Source organism: Trachypithecus francoisi, unplaced genomic scaffold (assembly GCF_009764315.1).
Source record: "Trachypithecus francoisi isolate TF-2019V2 unplaced genomic scaffold, Tfra_2.0 Lachesis_group7, whole genome shotgun sequence".
In the NCBI taxonomy this organism is placed as follows: domain Eukaryota; kingdom Metazoa; phylum Chordata; class Mammalia; order Primates; family Cercopithecidae; genus Trachypithecus; species Trachypithecus francoisi.
The window spans coordinates 46,375,729-46,395,311 of NW_022681472.1; the positions used below are offsets into that span (position 1 = coordinate 46,375,729).

At 41.3% G+C, this 19,583-nt stretch overlaps 1 protein-coding gene across 3 annotated transcripts in view; it reads right to left on the bottom strand.

The window, feature by feature from the left end:
* Nucleotides 1-15,535, bottom strand: part of TMEM64 (transmembrane protein 64) — a 54,357-nt gene extending 38,822 nt beyond the window's left edge. For 2 of the 3 annotated variants that reach the window (XM_033202630.1, XM_033202631.1), the window contains exons 1-2: nt 14,567-15,492; nt 255-410 (exon numbers count right to left, since the gene is read on the bottom strand). In XM_033202630.1, coding sequence (XP_033058521.1) covers nt 255-410; nt 14,567-15,361 — 951 coding nt within the window. In that variant the 5' untranslated portion in view covers nt 15,362-15,492. Of the gene's footprint in view, nt 1-254; nt 411-14,566 lie in introns of all 3 variants that reach the window. The other variant, XM_033202632.1, reaches the window with a different exon arrangement.
* Nucleotides 15,536-19,583: the final 4,048 nt, after the last annotated feature.

Consider the following 19,583-nt stretch of genomic DNA (forward strand, 5'->3'; position numbering starts at 1 on the left):
CTTGAGCCACCGCGCCCGGCCTCTTTTTTGCCTCTTTAAGAGGATTTTTCTGTATCAGTTCTACACACTTGCATATATCCACACAATTAAAAATTTTAGTGTTGTCAAAATATGAGGTAGTACCAAAAGAACCAAGAAAAAAAAATCTAAAATGGAAAAACCCTCCTATTATTTTCAATGAAATCTCTCAAATCAGCAATGCCATACCAAAAGAAAAAGAGAAAAAAAGAGACAACCCTTGGCCTTAAACTCACCTGTAAACAAAAAACAAAATATCCACTAACACTCTGTTCTGCAATGACATCTTCCATTGTCCGCAGGGTGGTACCCAAGTAAGAATTCAGAAGCTGGGTAGGAAGCAGTCCAACCGAAGATGCCATCAGATAGTTGGGTAATGAGAGATCAGTAATCTAGAAGAGTAGATTAAAGGGAATGATTCATTACCAAGTAAAATTTCAATTCAACATAAAAAAATGTGTGTATAAATCTAACTAGTGGTATTTCCTTGGGAAGGAGCTGACATCTTTACAACAGTATCCTGAATTTACAAAAAGATTATAAAGAGAATACATGCAGAATGTAGAATATTTAGAATGAAATAAAAGTAAATTTTAATATTCTATTATAGTATCATCAAAAGATAACATTTGTGACTTTTTCTTTCATGTAAATAAAATCCACACATAGATAACTTTGTAAAAACAGTTTTGTAAGTCTTCCTCATATCATTAAATATTCTTCAAAAGCATTCTTAAATAGCAGTGTGGTCGCTGGGCTTTGAAGCCAGATAACCCTAGAATGGCATTCTGGTGCTGAGAATTCAATAAGCTACTCTGTCTCTAAATATCTGTTTTGTTTTGTTTGGAGACAGAGTCTCGCTCTGTCGCCCGGGGTTGAGTGTAGTGGTGCGACCTGGGTTCACTGCAACCTCCGCCACCTGGGTTCAAGAAATTTTTCTGCCCCAGCCTCCCCTGTAGCTGGGCCTACAGGCGCACGCCGCCACACCACTTTTTTTTTTTTTTTTTGAGACACAGTCTTGCTCTGTCGCCCCAGCTGGAGTGCAGCGGACTGATTTCAGCTCACTGCAAGCTCCGCCTCCCCAGTTCATGCCATTCTCCTGCCTCAGTCTCCCGAGTAGCTGGGACTACAGACGCCTGCCACCACACCCGGCTAATTTTCTGTATTTTTAGTAGAGATGCGGTTTCACCATGTTAGCCGGGATGTTCTCAATCTCCTGACATCGTGATGCCCCTGCCTTGGCCTCCTAAAGTACTGGGATTATAGGCGTGAGTCACCGCGCCCGGCCCTACTTTTTCGTATTTTAGTAGAGACAGGGTTTCACCGTGTTGCCCAGGCTGGTCTTGAATTCCTGAGCTCAGGCAATTCGCCCACCTCAGTCTCCCAAAGTGCTAACTATCAGTTTTTTCATTTGTAAAATGAAAATCATCACCAGCTTAGATGGCTGTTGTTAGGATCAGAAATATTTCTTTTTTTTTTTTTTTTTTTTTTTTTTTTGAGACGGAGTCTCGCTCTGTCGCCCGGGCTGGAGTGCAGTGGCCGGATCTCAGCTCACTGCAAGCTCCGCCTCCCGGGTTTACGCCATTCTCCTGCCTCAGCCTCCCGAGTAGCTGGGACTACAGGCACCCGCCACCTCGCCCGGCTAGTTTTTTTTTTGTATTTTTTTAGTAGAGACGGGGTTTCACCGTGTTAGCCAGGATGGTCTCGATCTCCTGACCTCGTGATCCGCCCGCCTCGGCCTCCCAAAGTGCTGGGATTACAGGCTTGAGCCACCGCGCCCGGCCCAGGATCAGAAATATTTCTAAAGTATCTAGGAAATACCTGGCATATGACTGACACTCAAAAAAGGTGAAAATTATCATTATTATGCAATTATACTACCATTGCCTGAATGTAGCACAATTTAACCGCTCCTACTGTAGAATATTTACATTGCTTCATTTTTTGTATATATGTAATTACATTTATTTTTGGCTATTATTAAAAAATTCTAAAATTATGATGACATCTGTTGGATATTAACCTCTGTGTTAGGCAACATCTAAAATATTCCTAATGACCTGATCTCCTGGTATTCATGTCAATGTGTGATCCCTTCCCCTAGAGTGTGGGCTGGACCTCGTGCTTTCTTCTAGCAAACAGGCAAGAGCAGAAGTGAGGAGATGTCACTTCCAAAATTAGGTTACAAAAAGAATAGGACTTCCACTTTTTCCTCAAGAAAGTAAGCTGCCATGCTCTAAGTAGCTCCCATGGAGAGACCCATGTGGCAAGGAACTGATGTGTTCAGTCAACAGCTAGCAAAAATAGCCTGGAAAAATAGCCAGTCAATAGCCTGGAAGTGAATCCTGCCCCAGTCAAGCCTTAAGATGACTGCAGCCCTGGCCAAAACCTTGACTGCAGCATTGTGAGGGATCCTGAGTCAGACGCACCCAGCTAGTTGCAGAGGAATCTCTGACCCAGAGAAATTGTAAGACAATAAATAATTGTTTTAAGCTACTAAGTTTTGATCTGGTATACAGCAATACATGACATATGTATCTTAACTCTGGTAGGATAGATCACTAGAATTATTGGTTCAAATAGTAAAAAACTTAATTTTCCAAAATGTCCACAATGCTTCAACACACCTGTCAGTATGTGATACATGAACGCATCCATTGTCATACTGTTACCAACTGTAAATATTAAATTTTAATCTTTCTTATTTTGATAGGAGTAAAAATGATATTTCATCATTATTTAATCTGTACTATTTTAATTTATATTGGCACATTTTCTATATACATTTTTTATTCACATTTCCTTATGGGTTTATTTGTTCACATTTGCCCTTTTTTATTGGGATGTTAAGTGTTTTTCTTATTTGTAAGAACTATTTATATAGTGAGGGCAACCTGCTGTCTATTATATGTGGCATATAGTTTTTGCTAAAGTGTCCTTTATCTCTTATGTTTTGACATAGAAATGTTTTTACATTTTTACATAATAAAATATTATCTATTTTGTCCTCTTATTTTTACATTGCATTTAGCTTTAGAAAGTGTTTTAAGAGTCTACTGTTGATTTCTACCTATGTATTTCTTCTGATTATGTTTTTCTTTTTAGCATTCACCACTTATTCCTTCTGGAATTTATTCAAATTCAAGGTGAGGATATAGCCTGATCCCTCCCCTTTCCCAATAGCTAATTTTCCCAGCATTAGATACTAAATAATCAATAACTTCTCCATTGACTTATTATGTTTACTTTAGTAGAAATAAAAGTTATTTTATATAAAAAGGGCTTATTTGGAGCTCTAAAACTGTCCATTTATATTTAAAATCTTGCATAGAACTAAAACATAGGTGTCTCAAATCTTGTACTGAAACCAAATTGTAATAAAGACTATCAGTTAATACCTGGCAAGGAATTTCCCATTCTATTAAAACTCCTTCATTATGCTTCTTTTAAAAATGGCCATAACTGTTCTAGGCTATATTTATTCTTGCAGATCATTCTATCACTCAAAAAAAATGAGTAAATTTTATACTGGGATTAAGGCAAATCTGCAAATTAATCTGAATAGACCTGAAATCTCTACAATATTAGGTATTCTTATCCAGAAATTTTTCTATAATTACTCAAAATCGTCTTTTATACCTCTTACTAAAGTTTGGTCACTTTATTCACGTATCCCATGCATTTCTTATTAGTTTATTTCTAAGCATTTCATGTTATTATTGTTGCCACTACTATTGATTTTCAAAGTAACTTTTCCACACCCCCATCTGAGTATTACTGGTATATAAGAAAGCTACTGGCCACTTTATTAAACCTTTTTACTAATTTTAAAATCTGATATTTTAAACAGCTATAGGTGACTCTACAACTATTAATACAACCTAATCTAAAAATCATTTCATATTTTCAATAAAACTACATTCAATTCTATTAATAGATATTGAACTGGAGATGCATTACTGCTGATTTGGAAAGAATATTACAATGACTGGTTGTTAACAATCCACCTTATTGATCACTGACTCAATAACTGCTAATGCAAGATGCTCCAAGAGGTGCTTGGAAGAGATAAAAAGACACAATGCCTACCACTGATGGATTAAACACTGACAAGTAAACATAAACTACCTGAGAAACAGGCAGAATGGGGAGCACTGAGAAGGACTACATGCTGAGCATTAAAGAATAAAGGATGAAAATTAATTGTAGAAGTAGAGGCCAAAGGGTAACTTTTTGGGAAAAGAGGGATTCAAGGCAACACTGAAAGCCTAGTATGAGTTTGGCAAGCAAAGATAGATAGGATGAGGAAGGCAGGTGTTCCAAGAAGAGAATGAACAAAAGATGAACAGCTTCTTCCAAATTATTTTATTTATTTATTTATTGAGACAGAGTCTCGCTCTGTCGCCCATGCTATTTATTTATTTATTTATTTATTTATTTAGACAGAGTCTTGCTCTGTCGCCCACGCTAGAGTGCAATTGCAGGGAAAGTACAGAATGTATTCATAAAGCTGGCAGCACAGCTAGGATTGTCTATAGGGCACACACAAAGAAATCCTGTAAACTAAAGACAGGAAAACTAGATGGGGTGATACTTGTTGGGGCCTTAGATAAAAGAGGAAGGTGCCTATACTCAGAGGAAAGGTACCAGGGAGTCTAGTCAAAGAATGATGTGAATGGAGCTAAGCTGAGCAAGGTTCCTTCTTCAATTTAGAGCACTTATAGGAGCAGAGAACTTTCTTTAGAATAAACATGTCAGATATAAAAAGTAAGAACATACAACAAAAATGAATGTTATAAAAATTACATTGCAGTTAATAACAAAACATTACATATTATGGAAGTTATCTTTAAAATAAATATTTCAGTTCAGAAATTTCAGAATGCAACGCTGCTGGCCACAACCTTTACCTCTAAATGTAATGAAGTTTCTCTAAATATAACACATAATTGACATTCACAGATGACATCAATAATATTCAAATGGGTAATTTAAGAACAGATTTCATAAATCTGAAACAACTCTACCTACCGTCACCTATGCATAAACTGCATAAATTGAAGTTTATCAAATCTTTCATGGCCAAACCTTACCCTTTGGAAAAAGTGTGATTATGCATACATATAATTTTAGTTAATAATCGTAAATATTTTTGGAGTGTTCAATGCTTTAACCAATGGAGCAACACAGTAACATACATGTATACAGGTTTTAAACTATTAATAACTTTATTAAAGATGAACAGCTTCTTCCAAATTATTTTATTTTATTTTATTTATTTTGAGACAGAGTCTCACTCTGTCGCCCAGGCTGGAGTGCAATGGCACGATCTTGTTCTCACTGCAACCTCCGCCTCCCAGGTTCAAGCAATTCTCCTGCCTCAGCCTCCTAAGTAGCTGGATTACAAGCGTGCACCACCACACCTGGCTAATTTTTGTATTTTTAGTAGAGACAGGGTTTCACCATGTTGGTCAGGCTGGTCTTGAACTCCTGCCCTTGTGATCCGCCCACCTCAGCCTCCCAAAGTGCTGGGATTACAGGCGTGAGCCACTGCGCCTGGCCTATTTTAATATGGCATTTTCTATAAGCAAAAATTTTACTCGGAATCTCCATCTAGCTCAGTCTTTGACAAACATATTTGGAACACTTGTTTCCACAAGGAGATGCATCCAGCCTTCTCTCCGCAGTCTTCAAGCACCAAAGTTCTAAAATTTTGTCTCCTCGTTCTACTTTGTAGAAAGACATTAAACATGAGCCTAGATCAATACCATTGGAATTCTTGCCTGCAAGTACCCCGGCATTTTGACTCAGGATTTGTATTCCAAATCAAAGAACCCCTAGATTTCTCAACCTAGGATATCAATGCTATCTTGCTAGTTAGTTTCTGTGATGAGATACCACAGCGAGAGTTTAAGGGATGGCAAACACCACCTGACTGCTATCCTCCCATGTTTTAAAAACTCTAGAAGCACTATAAAAGTGTATATCCTTTATTCCCAGAGGTACATGATATACTTGAAGATGTGATTCACTTAACATGGGGTTATTAACATGTAGAAGAGCATTTCACCACTATACCAAATAGATCCTGAAAACGAAGTATTCCATCTGGGAGGGAAAAAATAAATGAGAGAAAAAAAAAAAAACTGTAATTCTGAAGAGCAAGAGCTGATTCACCTCTGAACATGGCATTTTTGGAGCTGACAACTGAGAACCTCCGTCTTTAGATCACTGGGACATTCACTGAAGCTGGGGCTGTGGTCGGTCCTCTTAGGCAAAGCACCAAGCACAGCTCTCAGGAAACCTGACCCAGCTCTTCTGCTTTCTAAGATTATAGCTGTTTACACAATGGTTTTACCACTTTAATTTAACCCACCAAGAAACTTTGTTTTTACATAGACTATCTTGGCATGGATGTAATAAAGAATATAAAGGTGACCTGTGTTCAGAAGATCTCAAATTTTATGTGCAGAATGCAACGCTGCTGGCCACAACCTTTACCTTTAAATGTAATGAAGTTTCTCTAAATATATTTATTATATTTAGAATCTAGCATTCATTTTGGCAAATTATACCTTCCTGTACAGACGTGTTGCTTGGTATTTGGGATGCTGCTTATTAACAAAATTACTGTTAAAATATTATAAATTCCAATTAAAATATATTAAATTACATTATAAAGGAAAAAATCATGAATCACTATAGAAAAAAATCATGAATCCCTAAGACTGTCAAGAAAGGATTGGTCAAGAGAAATTAAAATGACCAATTTGGTCTTTTCATCTAATTAATATTTACTGATAGTATTTTACTGTATATATCCCTAAAATACTTCCTACTAATATTTCAGAAAAATTGGGGAAGAGTTGGCCAGGTGCAGTGGCTCCGCCTGTAATCCAAGCACTTTGGGAGGCCGAGGCGGGCGGATCACAAGGTCAGGAGATCGAGCCCATCCTGGCTAACACAGTGAAACCCCATCTCTACTAAAAAAAAAAAAAAATTAGCCAGGCGTGGTGGTGGGTGCCTGTAGTCCCAGCTACTCCGGAGGCTGAGGCAGGAGAATGGCGTGAACGCAGGAGGCAGAGCTTGCAGTGAGCCGAGATCTGCGCCACTGTACTCTAGCCTGGGCGACAGAGCGAGACTCCGTCTCAAAAAAAAAAAAAAAAAAAAAGAAAGAAAGAAAGAAAATGGGGAAATGGGGAAGAGAGAAAAAGAATTCATAAATGGCAACTACTTTTCACTCTCAGAAAATCAAAACTTTAAAAATCAGTTTAAAGAAAAGCGTTAACTGCATATTCTCTTTCCTTTGCTCCTCAAAATACCTCTTCATCTTTTCTGTGTTCCCAAACTCAGCGGCCCTAGCTGGAAACCTCGTCAGTCAGGCAAACAGCTAATTCCTCATTTCCCACATCCAATATCTACTACCTCTTGTCAACCGCACCTTCTCTGGGGAAATCTATCCACCGTCTGGGCCTATTCCTAATTCAGTCTCCTCTCTGGTCCTGACACACAGACTACCTCACTCACTACCTATGCTAACTCCTACAGAAATCTTTTTAAAAAGTGAGCCTAATCCTGCTTAAACTCCCTCCTACTGCCATGAGGCATGGCACAAAGTGCTTCATGATCTGGCCTGAGTGTTTCACACATCCTGTCACACTACGTCCCAGTCACATCAAAATTGTCTCAGTTCCTAGAACACTACTTGCTCCTCTTTCCCTCTGGGCCTTTCTACATTGTTCCTTCTGGGGAGTACAACAAGCACATCCTTCTTTCCAGTCCATTTACTCCGAAAACTCCTACACTGTCTTTCACTACTCAGTCATCAATTACTCTAGGAAACCTTCCCAGATGCCACAAGTCTTTTAAGTGCTTTCAAGTGCTCTGACAGAAACTATACTTCCCTGTCCCCTTTGCACTGGAGAATAACTAAAGGTTTCGCCATTTGTTTGCCCCTCAGTCCTTTCCCAAACTATAAATTCTGTGAGGAAAGGGATCTGCCTGTCTTGGTCCTCATTGTGTCCCTAGATCTTAACAAATGCCTACTATATATTAGGTGCTAAATATATGTTTATTGGAGGTTGGATGTATCAACACCAACAATGTTTTATCTATAAATATGGAAACCTAGAGTAGTTGCCAGTTTATAAACAAGTTGGAATGCAAAGTCCATTTTTAATTGGATTTTCAGAAATTAAGAACACTCTGCCAGGCACACAGAAAAAATGTTATAAATGAAAATTAACTTATTTTCAGCAAAATTTACACCATGATTTACCTAGAATGCTATTTCTCCACTGGAATGCTACCACCTCACGGGAGAGACTTTATTTAATTCACGGCTTCACCTCCAGCATTTAAAACAGCAGCAGGCATATACTAGGCACCTACCAATTATTTACTGAATGAATACTAAAAATATTTCCAGAAACCTCCAAGGTGAACCTAATGTCAAGGCTAAGAGCCTCTCGTTAGGGTCTCTCAAGCAACCCTGAGAGTACTGAAAAAAGTCCTGCTACTGCAGGAAAAAAAAAAAAAAAAGAAGAACGAGGCCATAGCAATGCTGAGATCCTACCCTAACAGCTAGAGGGCTTCAGAGTAAAGAGATTTCTACTGACAGAAATGGTTAGGTCAATGTCTGTCTACGACACAGAAGCATCTTCATATATGCAAGCTTTTTCAAGAGTTCACTGTCCCTAAATTAGGAAATGCTTTTAATGGCTCCCAAATATCTTAGGGAGGGGTCACCAATTTATCTGACAATCTGGTTTAACCACCCTTCCACCCTCCCACCTGCATACACACAGAGGTCTTAAATCTTCTCCCAAGGGGGAAAAAATGTGTATCTTATTGTACATAATTTCTGGAACACAAGTTGAAAAGATTTTCTTCATACAATCTGACATACTATAGGTTTATTATTTGTACTAAAAAAATGTATCATATGCCTTCTATATATATCTAAGGCCCAGTTCTAAGCAGGTTTAAAAAAGATACAAAGATAGAAAACTACAGCTAACTGTGCAATCATTAAAAGTCATGTTGCAATACATGTAATGACAAGATGTTCATTACATCAAGTAAAAGAAGGTCACAAAAATCATTAACTCAATATTATATTAAAAATACATATCAATAAAATGCAAAGAGAAAAATAAACACTAAAATGCTAAGGACTTTTTTCTTTGTACTTGCTATACTTTTCAAAGTTTTTACAATGAATACATATAGACGGAAAAAACAAATATTGTTAAAATACGTTTTAATAACCTCTGCTTTTAAACAAATTTTTTTAAATCTAGGAAGGGTTAATAAAACACACTGTATATATATTAATATAACAGGCTAGAGATATAGATTAGTGAATTATAAGCCTACATATGACACAAAAAAGCGCAGAAGCTGATGAGATAACTAAAGACACACAAAGACGGGAAACCAGTTTCAAGGAAATAAAGGTCAGCTGCATTCAGTGGTATTTTGAGGTCTCAGGATGTGCACTGAGATGACATTACACAACTTGGTCATCCTATCTGACCCTTAAGGGCCAGACTCCAACTCTTTCAAAACACAGACTGTGTCTGCCTTTCTATTTTGCCTGAACTGTACCACTGGCAGCAAATCATTACACTTTACTAGTAAGAAGAAATCATCATTAGATACACTGATACAGTGACAAGTATTACGACTATCATATCTTTATCTGAATCTATGGCTATATCTACAGCACAGAATAAGAATTTAAGAAAATAAGAAAACATATTACAGAATAAGAACTTAAGAAAATGAGAAAATGTGTATTTTTATAACACACACTATCACTAAACTGTTAAAAAATAAAACGTAATGTTACATTGTTGCTCAGAACACTTGTCTTTTTAAAAGCAAACTGACCTAATCTATACCCTCTCATTTTGCAAATAAGGAAAACTGGAGGCCAGAATCATTAAATGACTTTGTCAGGGCTACAGAGGAGCTAAGACAGAACCAGAAGACTCCACAGCATAAGCTAAGATACTATACTGTATTTGTGGTCTTAGAGTCATTTGCCAAAAACTTTTCTTTAGCTGTAATAAATTTCAGTTCAAATATAAACTAAATTACTAAAAGTGATTTATCTTCTTGATAACTCAATGCAAACTCTAAGAAAACTTGAAAAACAGTTATATCTGCTTAAAGTTATGATGACATCCTTCACTATTATTATTTCAGTCAGTACCAGTTTCACAGCTCCCTGGCTCCCTCCAAAACAAAGAATCTATTTGTTGCTTCAAACCTATGGTGAGCTCACATAAATAACCAAAGTAATTGGTGGTTTGGTAACAAATAATTCTATAAAGCAGTTCACTAAGAAGTGAGCCACAGTGATGGGTAAGGTCTTGCACTTTTAAATTTACTAATTTCTATTTTGTTTGCATTTTACACACAATATCCATTGATTGCTTTTGTTTAAAAATATTTTTTCTGTTAAATAAAAATATAAGATATATATGAGAAATTAAGGGCCTCTTCCTAGAGCTGCAGGGGCTCAGGCTTGGTAGCTGTTTTGTTGCTGTGACTCTAAGGCAGAAGAAGTTGGCAAACTTTTTCCATGAAACACCAGGTAGTAAACAGTTCAGGCTCTGTAGGCAGTAGGGTCTGTAGTAACTGCTCAATTTGCCATTTTGGATTAAAAAGAGACACACATAGCACACACATAAGTGAGCACAGCTGTATTCCAATAACACCATTTACAGATGCTGAAATTTGAATTTCATATAATTCTCATGTACATGAAATATTCTTGTGGTATTTTTTCCAACCATTTAAAAATGGAAGAATCATTCTTAGCTTGTATGCCATACAAAATTGGGCTGTGGTTTTCTGACCCCTGCTCTAACATCTGGGATGATACCTAAGTCAACTGTATAGAACCTTACCCAGTCCTCCATAATGTCTGATATTCAAGGTGCGCTAGGACAAGTATTCTACAACTGGAATCAGGATGTGTCTGGGAAATCCAGATCTTCTTGGACCAACACTAGTACCCTGGGTAAGTTAATGACTCTAAACATTTACTAACTGTGTAATCTTGGGCAAGTTATTTCACCACTGTACCTCAACTGCCTCAGCTATATGATGAGGATCACGGCTGAAATGAACAGTAAATAAGTTATGAGTGCATGATTAAACAGTGCCTGGCAATTAGTTAAGTACAATATAGGTATTTGTTAAATTTTTTTAAAAAGTAGCTCAGTTTCAGTATCCTCATTTTGGAATGCAGAGGATGGTGAGAAAGAAGTAGCAAATAATGAGCAAACTATATATTTTATCACAGCTCTGCAGCATGTATTATTAAACACATCTCACAACAGAAAGTATGGCTCAAAAGAATAACTATAACTACTTCAAGATGACACTGTAAATGTTGAAACCAATCTGATTTCAAGTTTCTAGTATGCATGGGAGAAGAGGAAAAAATGGTTCAGAGGAGATAAGCAAGGGAAAGCGCCTTTCCTTCTTCCATATATTATCCTTTACAATCAGCTCCTGCTTCTAAAATGTGAATACAACTACCTCCACCACTATAAATAATAATAACACTTAACAATTACTGGGAAGTGACTATGAGCCAGACAAAATACTTAATGCCTTCACAGTATCAGCTTTTTTAAGCCTCATAACTCTACTTCATTTTACAGATGAGGAAATGGAGAAGGCCAGATGGCACGGACTAATTCAGGATCATCTATTTCCAAAGCCTGGGCCTCTCATGACCACTACACCTAACTTCTTTGAGGTAAGCCCAGATGAATTTCTCTAATCATGGGCACACACACACAAAAAAATGAGTTTTAACTGGAATTTGTTTTTTTTTTTAAAAAAAGGATGATTTCAAAGATAGGGAGGGATGTAGAAAACACAAGAAATATGCCTAAAAAGGGGGCAACTATGGTCAGCAGGAGGGGTATGAGGTGGAGAGGGTATATGAGGAGGCAGAATGGAGTTCTAGAAGGCAGAAAGGAAAGTCAGACTAAAACTAACATCAGCCTTAACTAAGCTTTCTTTTCTTTCACATATCCTGGGTGAATTCAGTAAACTGTTTTAGTTGAAAGGACTACTTCTGTAAGCAGGCAGTTCAGGACAATAGGTATAAACAGGACATAACAGACCATATCCAGTGGCTTCACAGCCCACCCTGCTATGGCTATGAGTAAAAACTTTACAGTAAGATGCACCATATCAGCTGATTCTGGGTTCAAACCCTAGCTCAGCCACTTGGTAGGTGGGTGACTGAAGAAGTTCCTGGATGGTTGAGCTTCTGTTTCTTTCTCAGTGAAATGGTGACAATAATACCTATTGCAAGCGGCCATTTTTCTTTTTTTTCCCTTCTTTTTTATTGACCACACAATGCTAAATTCAGAGTTGTCCCTTGTCAAGCTCAGTTTCAACTACATGATTACCTTAAATTATTACCAAGTACAAAATACAACTTCTTAGTCACATACTTAATATGTAACAGACATAATCAAAAGAAAAGCCTACCTTATTGTCAATCAGTAAATACATAATGAGCCCTTACTATTTACCCATGACTATACCCAGCATTAAATATATATTGAAGAAATGAAGAGGTGGTGGGTTGAGACCCTACCATCAGACCATGGTTCAAAGTCTGACTCTACCATTAGTTTAGTACCTTGGTGACCTTGGGTCCTAACAACAGAAACGACAAAAGCCAACACGTGTTTGTTAAGCCAGGCTCTGTTGCATGTATTCATCTCATGTAATCTTCTCAATAATCCTATGGAAGTAGGTATCATTACTTTCCTTATTTTACAAATAAGAAATTGAAGCACAGAGAGAATAAACAACTTGCCCAAAGTCACTAGACTCTAAGCAGACAGCAGGAATCCACAGCACCAGCCCTGTGCTCCTAACTAGTAGACACTAGTCTATCATATGTGCATAATCAACTTCTGCAGGGCTGGTTTAAGGATCAGAAATATGTGGAAAGAGCCTAGGATAGTAGTTGGCATGCAGTAGGTGGACAAGAAAAGGCCCAAGGATACATGCTATACTGAAACACAAACTAACAATCAATCTATTCAGGTTCCTTAGCCAACCTTCTTTCAAAGTCCTGGGACGGTTTATTTATTATTACCCAAGACTGGATCAAAGTTCAAGTTTATATTTCATACTATAGGAGGGTATGAAAAAGAAATTTAAGACTAAGACTATACCAAACTACTGCTAACACTAAACTTTATCTCTACAGAAAACCCCTTATCTGTTTCCACTGCCTCTACCAAATACCATTCCATAGTCATTGCTGCTGTTGCTTGGAATCAAGAGGTTTGCAGAAGGCATTTAAAAGAAAAGAAAAAAGTGAAAGATTTTAATTTCATCACAAAGAGGTAGATTGGTTAGAATTATTCCTAATTCAAAACAAAATGAGAAAGTTTCCAGGGACTAACAATGATTTACTTTTTGAAACAATGCATTAGAATCACTTAAAATACATCAATTCCTACGGTTTTGAGTGCAATTATCTTTTTACTTCAGTACAGTTTTCTTTAAGTCTAGCTGAAGGGTTGAGTTCCTGGGAATCTACATAAACGCTTGGTAGTTTAGAATAATTGAATTTGGGGAACACGGTAATCTACTTTTTTAAGTCCTTCACTTTATAAAAGAGAAAAGTGAAGCCAGATAGGGTCAGTAATTTGATCCAAAGTCACAAAGTTTGTAAAGACCAGATTCCTTTCTTCCAGTAAAATGATCTCTTCACTAGCAGTGTTTCTATCCTAACTCAGTTGCATGGAGATGCACACTAGCTATAAAAACCTGGGCAAGCAAAACATATGAATACAAGGACAGAAAAGAGTCTATAATGGTGCATATATAGAAGAAAAATAAATGCTAATTGATCAAAAGGTTATCTGTTCTGTTTTATTCACCACCGTGCGATTTCGAAATGAAGTTCCTCCAAAGAAAGATAAACAGTAGGATTTTCTCCTTTACATCGCATTAAAGCACAATTACTTGAAGAAGAAAAAGCCCATTAAAAATTTAGGAAACTCCAAAATCCGGAGTCTGCAACTAGCTCCTCCACTGTTGACTGAAACACTTCCTTCGGTCCATGTCGCTAAAAACTTGAATCAAAACCCTGGATGTATTTATGCAAGCAAGAGAGAAAGCTAAAAACGTGAAGCTTTCCTCCCTAAATGTTGCCAAAGCTGCTACAAAAGATGACAAGTATTGAAGATGGGCATTTCCATTCATGTCCCTGCATGACCACTGTTAAGAGGGCTTTTCATTTTTAATTACGTTCCCATCCCGAAAAAGGAACATTAGTTTTTTACCTAACAAACTGTCTTTCGAGGCTCCGCGTTAGGTATGTTTTATGTGTATGACAGATTTCCCAGGGTGCGATGGAAAGTAATTGTAACTCCTGCCCTCAATGTCACTTCTCTGCTGGTGTTTATCTGATAGAGCGCCCTCCTAGGGCCGCCACAAGACCGCTCAAAAACAGACTTGGAGAGGGACAGGCCAGCGGGACCCTACTTACCGAAAACACTGCATTCTGAAGCCCAAAAGGTATGGGGGTCAGTCTGGCCAGCGCCACCACTTTCAGGCCGCTTCCTCCCTCCACGACGCGAATAACGGCGCTCAGCTTGTCGCTGCTCTGGATCCTGGCGGCCACCCAGGCAGTGAGCAACCGCTTGCAGACTACATGGGCGATGAAGGTGCCGATGAGGACGCCCACCACCATCAGACCCATGCCCAGCACGAAGCCGTACAGGTAGCCAGCGGCCACGTTGAGTACGATGTAGCCCCAGCCGCAGGGGAACGAGACCACGATGAAGCCCACGACGAAGAGCAGGACCCCTAGCAGCGAGTCAAGGCTCTCCACCCACAGCAGGAGGTGCTGAAGGTAGCGGCGGACCAGGGCCAGGGAAGCGAAGCAGAGGGCTGCCAGCACGCAGACCAGCACGAGGCTCCGGCACCAACAGGTGCTGCTGAGGCAGCAACAGCGCCAGTTTCTCACCTCGGCCACGCCGACCAACACGCCGCCGCCGCCGCTCCCGGGGCCGCCCGCCAAGGCCCCGCCCGGCTCCGGCAGCTCCGAAGCCGCTGGCTGACCGTGGCGCTCCAGATAGGCGCCGAGCAGGGCGCCCGAGGCCGCCGCCGCTGCCGCCGCCGCGCTCGCCCCGCCCCCGCGGGGAAGGCGGTCCGCCGGGCCGTCCCCGCCCGCACCCCGCGGCAGGGCCCAGCGGGCAGGCAGCTCGGCGAGGCCCGGGAGGGCCGCGTGCTGCAGCAGCCGGGGCAGCGCCTGGAGCAGGATCCCGCCCGGGCTCCGCATGCCTCGGCCCGGCGCGGGCCCTCAGCCGACCAGCCCCTCCGCCGCGGCGCCTGTTAGGCAGCTGCCCTTCATGGCGCCCGGTTCGCCCGGCCTCGACTCCCTGCGTCCGCTCAGGGGGTGGGAGACAGCCCGGAAAAGGGCGCCGAGTCAGCGGAGGATCGACTGCCAGGCGGGAGTGAGGAGACTCCCGCCCCAGCGCCCACGGAGCCCACTCCGGCGGTGCCCGCCCCTTGTCGGCCAGAGGGGGCGGGGCCGCGGGCGCTCGGGGCGGAGCGGGCTGTGTTCTGGTCCCGCCCCCGTGACGCCTGCCCGCCAGGCTGCAGGGGTCGAGGGGCGTCTGCGTGGGCCAGCGGAGGCCCAGGGCTGCTGAGGGAAACTGCTGGGAGGGCAGAAGGCGCTCTGGGGAGGGCGGGGCGACTGGCAGGGGCGCGCTCCCTGACTTCCCACAGGCGCGCGCATGCCTGCGTGTCAGGGCGCGCGCTCCCCTTCTCGGACCGAGGCGACCCCAGTCGGTGAGCTGCTTGGATTCTCGCCGGTTCCCTCCTGGTCGTTTCCGCAGTAACCTCTTATCCGAGCGGGCAGCTGTGAGTGGCGCTCACATCCGCCGCTACCCTGTCGAATTGGGGAAAGCGTTCTTGTCCTGTTCTGAGGAGGGTTTGGCTATTGTCCTTGACCCTATTCTCCCTGTCTCAGACTTACCTCCCAGGTAGCGAGGTCACCCTGCGGGTTTCATATCGCTTGGTCCTTTAGGAGCTGGAAAAATTAGGTATAAAGTCCCCCCACCCCCTTGACAGAACGCCCCTTTTGACTCCAGAGGTCCTTTATCGAGTGCTAGGCATTGGTCTAGGGGCATTTGAAAAAGATTCACTGAAGGACATTTCTTAAGGGTTCGTTTTCTCAGAGGGCAGCTTCTCAAACTCATTCGCTGGTTTCTTTTCCTCTTTTTGCCTGTTTAAGGTTAGTGTTCCCCAGGTCCTCTTGCCTTCTTCCTTTTTAGAGTTCCCTGAGCCATCTCATCCAGGCCCACAGCTTTGATCCTGCCGTGCCCCCCATAAGCAGTGACCCCTAAGTCAATGTCTCTGCCCACACTTCCCAGCTTGTGGTGCGGCCTGTGGACACATCCAGACAGAATTCCTGCAGGCAGCTCAAACTCAGCAGAGCTTGGTAGATAGATGATCAACCTGGGCTCAGGTGCAAATCACGTTTAGTAACTGGTCAAACCGTCAGTCCCTGAATCTCATTGTTTCTTTTTAAATTGCAAAATGAAGATAATGGTACAATTTGCTTCATAAGAGTGTTGTGAGGATTAAACAAAATAGTAAAGTAAGGTGATTAGCACTATGCCTGAAATTAGTCTTCAGTAAATGTTAACCATGTGATTGTATCCCTCATTAAAAGTGTGATCCCCCATAGACCGACTCTTCCTTCTGGGTTTGATATCTCAGTGGATGACCTTCCACCCAGTTGCCTGACAAATAACGGATCAGGACACCTTAGGTCCTTGCTGATCAGCCTCCTGCTTGCTCCTCCATGCCATTCCCTTCTATCCACCCTGGTTAGACTGAGTTAGGTAGAGTCCCTACTAGATGCCAGGCAAGTGCTGCATCCTTCAACTCCTTTTTCCAAGCCTTGTGACTCACACCGAGGAGCAGCTCTTACTGCTCCCACAGCATTTGCCTAAAGTTTTACTTTGGTAAAACAGTACCAAGGAGGGATGGTGCTAAACCATTCATGGGAACTCCACCTCCATGATCCAATCACCTCCCACCAGGCCTCTCCTCCAACAATGGGGATTACATACAGTTTGACATGAGATTTGGGCAGGGACACAAATCCAAACCATATCAGTCCTACACTACCTTCCCATCACCATCACCCTCAATTTGGTCTTTCCTTTCCCAGGCTACTTTCCATATGGCCGTTATCACGTTTGTCCCATTGTATTGTAATTTTTTGTTTACATCACTGTCTCCTTTAGGCTTTGAGTTTCTTCTGATGGGCCCTTTACTTATTTAATCTAAGGAGCAATGAGCCCTCTTTAAATGTTTATTGAATACACAAATGATTGCCGTTTGTAGGGGGAAAGTGAAGGTAGGAAAACCAGACAAAATTGCATAGGCAAGAAGCTATGAGGATCCATGAAGTAGGATAATGGTCCTGGTGTTAGTTGAATGGGGATAAGTTTAAAGAGGAGCTGGGCAACTGATTTGTTTTCAGAAGAGAGGGAGGGGTTAAGGATAACACCTGGATTTCTTATTTGAAGTAACACATAATGGGGCCATTGACCAAGAAAGCGACTACAAGTCTGTAGGAAAGATAGGGTTCACTCTTGATACATGAGACTTGAGGTGTCTATGATAACATCCAAATGTGCTATTCCAGTAGGTGGTTCAAAATATAGATATGGAATTAAATGGGGCATCTCTCCTAGAAATTTTGACATTGGTGTATAGGCAGCAATTAAGACCATGGTTATGATTCAGTGCATGGTGATAGGTGTGCCAAATATTTCCTGTCTGGTTTTCCTGCCTTCATTTTCTCCCTACAAATGGCAATCATTTGTGTATTCAACAAACATTTAAAGAAGGCTCACTGCTCCTTAGATTAAATTTAGATTAAATAAGTAATGGGCCCATCTTGAAGAAATGTAAATATTTCCTGTTCTCTTTCGGGAATATAGCAGGATTGCATGCCCTGGCCTCCCTGTGATGGGGTTGAACTACATGACATGTTCTCTCAATTAATTGTTAGCATAACATTTAATTGTTGATGCAAGACCTTCCAGAACTCTTTTTCTCTTTGCCATGGCAATCATCAATGTTCCAGAGAGCATATGCACTATCAGTCTTGGTATTGGAGGGAAGATGATGAACAGAGTCCCAGTCATATCATGAGGGACATGTAAACGTTGGTTGTTTTAAGCCATTGAGATTTGACCTTTGTTACCAGAGCAAATCTTTGTCATCCTGGCTAATGTGCATAAGAAGGAGAGGTTTAAGGAGGAAAACTTGTGAACACCAATGTGCCTGTTAGACTCTTTTGCTTGTAAGAAAGAGAAACTCAGGAGACTAATTAGAAGAAGGAGCAGCCGGGCGCGGTGGCTCAAACCTGTAATCCCAGCACTTTGGGAGGCCGAGACGGACGGATCATGAGGTCAGGAGATCGAGACCATCCTGGCTAACACGGTGAAACCTCGTCTCTACTAAAAAATACAAAAAAACTAGCCGGGCGAGGTGGCGGGCACCTGTAGTCCCAGCTACTTGGGAGGCTGAGGCAGGAGAATGGTATAAACCCGGGAGGCGGAGCTTGCAATGAGCCGAGATCCGGCCACTGCACTCCAGCCTGGGCGACAGAGCGAGACTCTGTCTCAAGAAAAAAAAAAAAAAAAAAGAAGGAGCAAGTGTTTATATGGGTATATGAGTAGCTATTAGGAGCCCTGGCATAAGCTACTCTCTTATTTCTTTCTGTGTCTCTGCTTTTTGCTGCCTCTTTATTCTCATACTACCAACTGGCTGATTAATCCACTTTTTATCCTCTAGTCTGTATTTCAGAAGAATGTAAGCCAGTTCAGAGCTCTTAGCTGTAAGTCGCTTCATGGGCTGCTAGCCAACCTGGAAATGAGCTACTCTTGGGTCAGGTGCTCATCCTGCTCTAAACAGTGTCACTCGTACCTGAAACATCATTTAGCTTTCCTGGGTATGGGACCTCTGGTAGGGCAGTGCAAGCTGTAGTGGGATATTTCTACTCTCATCCCACTACAATTTATTTTTCACAGAATTGTGAAAGTTATATTTTACAGTTGGACATCAGATGTGTCTTAATCCACATCTACCAGCCCACCACAACCAGCCTAAAACCTTTGTATTGCATTCAGGAAAGACCCAACTGCCTGCCTGGCCTACAAAGCCCTTTATGATCTAGCCTCTGCCTGACATTCCTACCTCACCTCCTGCCACCCTCCCTCTTACATGTTCCAGCCACCCAGGCCTCCTGTGTCTCCCTTGGATGAGTCAAGCTGGTTTCTTCCTCGGGACATTTGCACTGTGCCCTTGCCAATCTTTCTTGTTTGAACACACTGCCCTTGACTCTGAGAAAGCCTGGTCTCCTCCTTCTTGTTCATTTTAAGCTCTCCTGTCATCTCCTCAGAGATGACTTTCCTGATTACCCTCATCTAAAGGACTGCCCTCTCTACATCGGGTTCCTGGTACCCCTTATTTTCTTC